Source organism: Entelurus aequoreus, linkage group LG15, assembly GCF_033978785.1.
Source record: "Entelurus aequoreus isolate RoL-2023_Sb linkage group LG15, RoL_Eaeq_v1.1, whole genome shotgun sequence".
NCBI lineage: Eukaryota > Metazoa > Chordata > Actinopteri > Syngnathiformes > Syngnathidae > Entelurus > Entelurus aequoreus.
In genome coordinates this window covers 52,225,207-52,235,206 of record NC_084745.1, presented here as the reverse complement: position 1 = coordinate 52,235,206, position 10,000 = coordinate 52,225,207, and the positions used below count along the sequence as shown (strand labels likewise).

The window sequence follows — 10,000 nt, the reverse complement described above, 5'->3', positions numbered from 1 at the left end:
GTGCTTGTATTTCTACCCTTCTTGTGACATCAACAAGGGAAAGTAGCGTCCATATGAGGAGGTGTGAACAAGTTAGGACCGGAATCATGGTCCCAATACGTAAAACCATTGCATCTAATAGAGAATGTCTCATTTGCACCCCTGGTGGTGACATCTGTCAAAATTAGGGTGGTCCCAAAAAGGTAAGAAATACAAGAATGTGTGTGTGTGTGTGTGCTTGTATTTCTACCCTTCTTGAGACATCAACAAGGAAAAGTACCCTCCATATGAGGAGGTGTGAACAAGGTAGGACATAAATCACGGTCCCAATACGTAAAACCATTGCATCTAATAGAGAATGTCTCATTTGCACCCCTGGTGGTGACATCTGTCAAAATTAGGGTGGTCCCAAAAAGGTAAGAAATACAAGAATGTGTGTGTGTGCTTGTATTTCTACCCTTCTTGAGACATCAACAAGGAAAAGTACCGTCCATATGAGGAGGTGTGAACAAGTTAGCACCGAAATCATGGTCCCAATACGGAAAACCATTGCATCTAATAGAGAATGTCTCATTTGCACCCCTGGTGGTGAAATCTATCAAAATTAGGTTGGTCCCAAAAAGGTAAGAAATACAAGAATGTGTGTGTGTGCTTGTATTTCTACCCTTCTTGTGACATCAACAAGGGAAAGTAGCTTCCATATGAGGACCGGTGAACAAGTTAGGACCGGAATCATGGTCCCAATACGTAAAACCATTGCATCTAATAGAGAATGTCTCATTTGCACCCCTGGTGGTGAATTCTGTCAAAATTAGGGTGGTCCCAAAAAGGTAAGAAATACAAGAATGTGTGTGTGTGTTCTTGTATTTCTACCCTTCTTGAGACATCAACAAGGAAAATTACCGTCAATATGAGGACCGGTGAACAAGTTAGGACCGAAATCACGGTCCCAATACGTAAAACCATTGCATCTAATAGAGAATGTCTCATTTGCACCCCTGGTGGTGAAATCTGTCAAAATTAGGGTGGCCCCAAAAAGGTAAGAAATACAAGAATGTGTGTGTGTGTGTGTGTGTTCTTGTATTTCTACCCTTCTTGAGACATCAACAAGGAAAAGTATCGTCCATATGAGGAGGTGTGAACAAGTTAGGACCGGAATCATGGTCCCAATACGTAAAACCATTGCATCTAATAGAGAATGTCTCATTTGCACCCCTGGTGGTGAAATCTGTCAAAATTAGGGTGGTCCCAAAAAGGTAAAAAATACAAGAATGTGTGTGTGTGTGTGTGTGTGTGTGTGTGTGTGTGTTCTTGTATTTCTACCCTTCTTGAGACATCAACAAGGAAAAGTGCCGTCCATATGAGGACAGGTGAACAAGTTAGGACCCAAATCACGGTCCCAATACGGAAAACCATTGCATCTAATAGAGATTGTCTCATTTGCACCCCTGGTGGTGACATCTGTCAAAATTAGGGTTGTCCCAAAAGGTAAGAAATACAAGAATGTGTGTGTGTGTGTGTGTTCTTGTATTTCTACCCTTCCTGAGACATCAACAAGGAAAAGTACCATCCATATGAGGAGGTGTGAACAAGGTAGGACATAAATCATGGTCCCAATACGTAAAACCATTGCATCTAATAGAGAATGTCTCATTTGCACCCCTGGTGGTGAAATCTGTCAAAATTAGGGTGGTCCCAAAAAGGTAAGAAATACAACAATGTGTGTGTGTGCTTGTATTTCTACCCTTCTTGTGACATCAACAAGGGAAAGTAGCTTCCATATGAGGACCGGTGAACAAGTTAGGACCGGAATCATGGTCCCAATACGGAAAACCATTGCATCTAATAGAGAATGTCTCATTTGCACCCCTGGTGGTGAAATCTCTCAAAATTAGGGTGGTCCCAAAAAGGTAAGAAATACAAGAATGTGTGAGTGTGCTTGTATTTCTACCCTTCTTGTGACATCAACAAGGGAAAGTAGCGTCCATATGAGTACCGGTGAACAAGTTAGGACCGGAATCATGGTCCCAATACGGAAAACCATTGCATCTAATAGAGAGGCAAATACTAGAGTCCGTGAACATTGCTCCAAAGTCAGGATTTTTTTGTTGATTTTTTGTTGATACAAAAGTAAACATTGACAGGTGCAAAGGCAGTAATATATGATAAAACAAGACGGCAGCTAAAGAAGGACTTCCCTATTCATCCCTGGAAAAAACCCGCCAGGTGAACGGCTGATTTTAGGACTTCCGGTGCTGACGTGAGACAACCCGCGTCCCGTATGTGACCATAAGATGAACAAATACACTACGGTACTAAGATGTTGGCCATTAACAGTTAGCTTCTACAGCTGGGTTGCCCAAAGTGCGGCACAGGGGCCGTCTGTGGTCCGGGACTCCTTTGTCATCGGCCTTAAGCACATTACAAAAAACAAAAAAATAGAGATCTCATTTACACTATTGGTGGTGAAATCTATCAAAATTAGGGAGGTCCCAAAAAGGAGGGTTTTTAAAATTGACTGTCAGGTTATTTTTTAAAAGTGCTCCCCCTCTGGTCAACATATGAAATAACAAGTGTACGTTAGAAATTAAAATGCGCCCCCTTTGGCCAAAATTAATTAAAAAAAAAAAAAGTATATATATATATATATATATATATATATATATATATATATATATATATATATATATATATATATATATATATATATATATATATATATATATATATATATATATATATATATATGTATATAGAGACATACTGTAATAACTTGAAGTAAATAATGAAGATTAAAAACCAATTAAAATAAATAAATAAATACAAAATTACTAAAATCTTGACCTTTTTTACCTTCTCAAGAAGGGTACAAATACAAAGATGTGTGTGAGAGTGTGTGTGTTCTTATATTTCTACCCTTCTTGAGACATCAACAAGGAAAAGTACCTTCCATATGAGGAGGTGTGAACAAGTTAGGACCGGAATCGTGGTCCCAATACGTAAAACCATTGCATCTAATAGAGAATGTCTCATTTGCACCCCTGGTGGTGAAATATATCAAAATTAGGGAGGTCCCAAAAATAAGGGTTTTTAAAATTGACTGGCTCCCCCTCTGGTCAACATATGAAATAACAAGTGTGTGTAAGAAATTGAAATGCGCCCCCTTTGGCCAAATTTAATTTAAAAAAATAAATAAATAAATAAATAAAAATAATATATATATATATATATATATATATATATATATATATATATATATATATATATATATATATATATATATATACTTTTTTTTAAAATTAATTTTGGCCAAAGGGGACGCATTTTAATTTCTAACACACTTGTTATTTCATATATATATATATTAAATTAAATAGAGACATACTGTAATAACTTGAAGTAAATAATGAAGATTAAAAAACAATTACAAAAAAAATAAAAAAAATAACTAAAAGCTTACCTTTTTTATATTTGCATAGTATGTATATATTATTAATGTTGTAAATACAAATCTTTATACTGTATATCTAGAAAGGGTGGTCCTAAAGAGGTAGGAATTTTATGGAGGTCTCAAGAAGTTAACAAATACAAGAATGTGTGTGTGTGTGTGTGTGTGTGTTCTTGTATGTCTACCCTTCTTGAGACATCAACAAGGAAAAGTAGCTTCCATATGAGGAGGTGTGAACAAGTGATGACATAAATCATGGTCCCAATAACATTGCATCTAATAGAGAATGTCTCATTTGCACCCCTGGTGGTGACATCTATCACAATGAGGGTGGTCCCAAAAAGGAGGGATTTTTCAAATTGACTGTGTGTCGCTTTTAAAAGTGCTCCCCCTCTGGTCAACATATGAAATAACAAGTGTGTGTAAGAAATTGAAATGCGCCCCCTTTGGCCAAAAATAATTTTAAAAAAAAACCTAAAATAAATATGTATATAGATAACTTGAAGTAAATAATGAAGATTAAAAACCAATTACAAACAAAACAAAAACATTTTTACTAAAAGCTTACCTTTTTTATATTTGCATAGAATGGATATATTATTAATGTTGTAAATAAAAATCTTTATATATCTAGAAAGAGTGGTCCTAAAGAGGTGGGCATTTTTCGGAGGTAACAAATACAAGAACGTGTCAGAATAATTGTATGTAAGTTATCACAAAACTTTCTGTTCACATGAGTTCCCGGCGAGCAGACAAAAGTTGTCTTTGATCTTGCCAAGCAAAATGCTTGTAAAACTCCACTGTGCACGATGGGAAGCGACATGAAGGTATCGGTTTCTTTGACCTATTGTAATCTACAGGAAGATCTTGTCTTGACCCGAGATCTACAAAGCGGAGAGGAAGCAGGACCTGACGCGAGCTCCAGGCATCTTTTCTTTGAACTGTTTTGTGACCAAGGGCGACGGCTGTTTACGACCCCCTCTCCCCTTAGAAACAGCTGTTGCTATGTAATCAGGGAAAGTCCAAATAAAAGAGGTGGCATAGAATTCTCTTGCCAGAGCGTGGTGGAAGACTGTACAGAGTACAGCCCAGATGTTTCTCCTCAATGAGCTAAATTGAATTCTGTCTTTGTTTAATTCCTTGCTTCTTGTCTGTTTAATAGACGTCATCGGGGTTTGAACCTGACAGAATGTGTTTGTGTGCAATGAATACTGCTTTTTGCGTGTGAAAGTCATCTCCTCTGCTGTCTGTCAGCTCTGACACATTCACATGGGAGTCTTTTCCTGCAGGCCAACTCGACATTTGAAGAGCTGCGACGGTTAAAGACCATGGGGAAGGCCTGGGAAGAAGTGGCTCCCCAGATCTGGGCTTTCTTCCAAGATGGAGTCCAGGTCAAAATGATACGGGTACGGAAAAGAAAAAAGATGACATCTTTGCTGATCACAGTCCTCAGGGCCTTTGGCGTAGTGTAACAGCAATGTTTAATCAACCAATTTGCCTTCCAGCCTCCGGCCTCAAGTCTTTGGGCAGTTTGGTCCATTCCTCTTTGCAGCAACTCTCAAGCTCCATCAAGTTGGATGGAAAGTGTTGGTTTTCATCCAAGATGTCTCTGTACATTGCTGAAATGATCTGACTCTATGCTGAAAACCATCCCCACACCATGGTTCTGCCACCCCCATGCTTCACTGTAGGCATGGTACTGGCCTGGTGATGAGCTGTGCCTGGTTTCCTCCGAGCATTCACGAAAATCATTGTCTCATCAGACCAGAGAATTTAGTTTCTCATGGTCCGAGAGTCTTTCTGGTGCATTTTGGCAAACTTTTTACTAAGGAATGGCCTCAGTCTGGCCACTCTACCATACATTCCTGCAGAGATGGGTATCCTTCTGGAAGGTTCTCCTCTCTCCACAGAGGAACGTTGAAGATCTGGCCGAGTGACCATCGGGTTCTCGGTCACCTCCCTGACTAGACTAAGATGAATGCAGCAATGTACAGAGACATCCTGGATGAAAACCAAGGTTTCCCATCCAACCTGATGGAGCTTGAGAGGTTCTGCAAAGGGGAATGAGAGAAACTACCCAAAGATAGGTGTGCCAAGCTAGTGGCATAGTATTCAAAAAGACTTGAGGCTGTAATTTCTGCCAAAGGTGCATAAACAAAGTATTGAGCAAAGGCTGTGAATACCGTATTTTTCAGGCTATAAGTCGCAGTTGTTTTCATAGTTTGGCCGGGGGTGCGACTTATACTCAGGAGCGACTTATGTGTGAAATGATTAACACATTAGCGTAAAATATCAAATAATGTTATTGATCTCATTCACGTAAGAGACTAGACGTATAAGATTTCATGGGATTTAGCGATTAGGAGTGACAGATTGTTTGGTAAACGTATAGCATGTTCTATATGTTATAGTTATTTGAATGACTCTTACCATAATATGTTACGTTAACATACCAGGCACGGTTTCAGTTGGTTATTTATGCCTCATATAACGTACACTTATTCAGCCTGTTGTTCACTATTTTATTTTTATTTCAAATTGCCTTTCAAATGTCTATTCTTGGTGTTGGCTTTTATCAAATACATTTCCCCCCAAAAATGCGACTTATACTCCAGTGCGACTTATATATGTTTTTTTCCTTCTTTATTATGCATTTTTGGCCGGTGCGACTTATACTCCGGAGCGACTTATACTCGGAAAAATGCGGTACTTACAATATCTGCATGTGATTTTTTTATCTATTTATTTGTACCCGGTACTTATTTTTTTACATGTTCACAATTTTAAAAAAAACGCTCCACATTGTCCTTTAGGGTATGGTCTGTAGCATTTCAAGGACCAAATTAATTTACCGTATTTATTCGGACTATAAGGCGCACTTAAAATCCTTTCATTTTCTCAAAACTCGACAGTGCGCCTTATAACCCGGTGCGCCTAATGTACGGAGTAATTCTGGTTGTGCTTACCGACCTCGAAGCTGCATGTAGACTGCAATATGACTCAAGTAAACAACACCAACATTTTATATGTTCCGTTTAAAATATAGAACATTACACACGGTGCTCAAAAATCTATCAAAAATGTTTTAGTAGGACTTTGGTAAGCTATGAAGCCACACCGCTTGATGGATTGTACTGTGCTTCAACATAGGAGTATTATTATGGTGTGTGTATAAGGTAAGACATATCTGCCGTTTTGTTTCGCAATATTATGCAAAAGCAACTTTTCTTACCTTCTGGTACCTGCTGATCTGTATTTGGGATCTGCATACCTCCTGGAAATTTGCGCGTGTCCGGCCTTGACGACGGATGACCGAGGAAACACGCTGTGGAAGGTGAGCCACGTAAATAAGACCGCCCACAAAACGGCGCATCCTGAAGAAACTGTCAGAAAGTGACTTGAAGATGATGTGTAAAACATCATCCATGCAACATTTTGACCAAAGAACCACCATTGCATGTTATGTAGACCACAAGGAAGTCTTTTACATTTAGAAAAAAATCATATGACTCCTTTAATGCGCCTTATAATCCGGTGCACCCTATACTGTATATGAAAATAGATTTTTTTTTTTTTTAAATGGACCTTTCATCAGCAGTGCACCTTATAATCCGGTGCGCCCTATGGTCCGGAAAATACGCTACACATCATGGACACTGACCTGAGTTTTTCTCATTTTCCACATGATGGTGACAATTTGCCACCAGTGAGAACCTTGGGTATTTAAGTTCAATATGAAAACACCCCGCATGACCAGGTTGTTTATTGAACTCCTGGGCCGTGCCCTAATTGCTCTTTTTTTACATTTTTATTTCAGAACATTTTGCAGAACCCGTCATTGATGGATTTCATTGACCGGAGTCTAGAGGAGGCGCCGTTCTCCGCCAAACACATCCTCAGCTTCCTGCACAACGGACCACCTGGGGACCGACCAGCCGGTATGCCAGATTTTGATTGGCGGGACATCTTCAACCTAACTGACCGAGTCATCGGGATGCTCAATCAATATGGAGACGTGAGTGGACACTATTTTTTTAAACATTTCTGTGTCCCTTCACACATACAGTCGTGGTCAAAAGTGTACATACACTTGTAAAGAACATGATGTCATGGCTGTCTGGAGTTTTCAATCATTTCTACAACTCTTATTTTTTTTTGTGATAGAGTGATTGGAGCACAGCTGCTCCTAAGGGGAGGTGGTCATAAACAGCTGTTGCACTTGGTTATAAACAATTCAAAGAAAAGGTGCCTGGAGCGGTGTCAGGTCCCGCTCCCTCTCCGCTTTGTAGATCTCGGGTCAAGACAAGGTCTTCCTGCGGCTGTCAATAGATCAAAGAAACCGACACCTCCATGTCGCATCCCATCGCACACAGTGGAGTTTTACAAGCCTTTTTGCTTGATAACATGAAAGACAGCTTTTGTCTTCTCGCACGTCGAGCTGAAATCAGGGAAACACAAAGTTGTGTGGTAACTTATATACAATTATTCAGACACTTTATTTGTCGCCATGGAGGCCAGGATTAGTGATTTAGAAGAAGCGGATGGACTTTAGCCGCTAGCTAGCTGGCCATGTCTTAAAGCACCTCTTCCTGAGGGTGTTTCAGTGTTATAACTTCACCTTTATCTTTACTTTTTAAGCCAAAATGCATCCATTCTCACTTTTCTGTCCACACACTGTGTCTGCTTGTAAGTACTCCGTGTGTGCGCGCTGCCGAACATGCTCTTCTGTTCGTAAAACCAGCAATGGGTTGGGGAACCGGTACTTTTTAGAGGCGTTATAGTACCGATTCATTAGTACCGCGGTACTATACTAATACCGGTATCCCGTACAACCCTAGTACGGGATACTAGGGTGTGGACCACTCGCATTCTTGGAGTGGTCCGTCCATCTTTTAGTCCCAGTGAACACAGGAGCTGTCACTTGTTGATGGCCCCAGGCTGCTTAAAGGGCCGGTGTTTTTGACAGTGATGTGAGCATTCGGATAATCTGTCTCTTTAGCGGTTCTGGCAGTCCGTCCTCAATCTGCAAACTTGGCAATGGTCCGGCGGGACGAGAGCCAGGCTTGCAGACGAGCTGTCGACTCTCCTCTGTTTACCGCTGATGGAGTGGACCTTTTTCAAAATAACTCAAAAACCAAAACAAAGCAACACATGAGGGCCCTCCAGGGCTAAGTGGGCCAATACCAAAGTCCAAACCGGCCCACAGGGGCTTATCGGGAGGGGGTCTATCCCATTGGGGGGGACTGTTGGACGGTGGTGCTCTTTGTTTTTGTCCAAGTTCAAGCTTGCAGCACTTGAGTGTGACAGCGTCTGAGGTTGATTAGACACAGCTGTCACTTCAGCCGCCATCTTTTATAGAGCCACGACAATGGCCGCGGGTCCAAAGGCCGCTCGCTTGGCTGGTTTGCATCCCACCGCGCACTGGACCTGTACTGTGGATCTTCTGGCAGGTTTAATGTCGGCGTTTGAAATGGGAATCGCTCGTTCCGCCTGGGCCCCGAGTTTGCCAACGAATGACACGGCTGCTTGGAAAAGGGTCTTGGATAGTCTACGTTTGCGTGTTATCTCAGGGGGAATCAGTCGTTATGGACTCTTCCCACTCGGACCGACGTCCTTCATGTTATAATAATAATAATATATTATATATTTTATTCGTAAAAAGCACTTTACATTGAGTAAACAACCTCAAAGTGCTGCAGTGTATTAAAAAAAAAAAAAAATAATAATAATAAAAAGATATAAAAAAATAAATAAAAATAAAAACTAAAACAGCAAAATAGCTAAAACTAGTATGCATATATCTTAAAAAATACTTTTTTAAAAAAAGAAGTTTTTAAAAAAAAAAAAAGCATCCACAGTCTGTGGTGCCCTCAGGTGGTCAGGGAGAGCGTTCCACAGATGTTAATGTAATGTAATGTAATGTTAGCAACGTCCAAGCGCTCTAAACCAGGGGTGTCAAACTACGGCCCGCGAAATGAGTTTGCCAAGTATAGAAATGAGCTGCAATTTTTTTAATGAAAGAAACTGCTGTTCTAAATGTGTCCACTAGATGTCACAATAGCAATTCAAGTGCAACCCACATCACACTGTTTAAAGACGACATGTCAGCTGACTTTAAGCGCCCCCTGGATTGGCTGCCGCTACTCCAATCAGCGCAGGTGCAACCAATCAGCCACTGCTGTTGTGGCTGGCGGCAGATGGCGGCAGACTGATGCTATAGCAACACACAACCCCTTCTTTATTGTAAATTATCCACCCAACGAATAAATTATAATTTCATTATTTATTTACTGTTACATTAACCTTAATAAACTACTATTCAAGTACATCATTTACCTATTTATTTACTTAGCAAAATTATAACTTCATTAAATGTTTTATTAACTTATTTATTTAATTAAATTATTAGTCTAGTATATAATTTATTTACTAATGTATTTACTTGGATAAATTACAATTTAAGTAAAATATTGAATTCAATTACTATATTAATAAATCATTTATTTTCTCAATCTATCAATAAATCAATTAATCAATCAGTTATATATCTATATTTTTTTTATTTATATAGCC

General features: G+C 39.6%; 1 protein-coding gene across 1 annotated transcript in view; it reads left to right on the top strand.

Annotated features, from left to right (window-relative positions):
• abca4a (ATP-binding cassette, sub-family A (ABC1), member 4a) overlaps positions 1–8,290 on the top strand; it is a 63,859-nt gene extending 55,569 nt beyond the window's left edge. Inside the window, exons 11-12 of the mRNA XM_062022119.1 lie at positions 4,717–4,833; positions 7,245–8,290. Coding sequence (XP_061878103.1) covers positions 4,717–4,833; positions 7,245–7,523 — 396 coding nt within the window. The 3' untranslated portion in view covers positions 7,524–8,290. The remainder of the gene's footprint in view (positions 1–4,716; positions 4,834–7,244) is intronic.
• Positions 8,291–10,000: the final 1,710 nt, after the last annotated feature.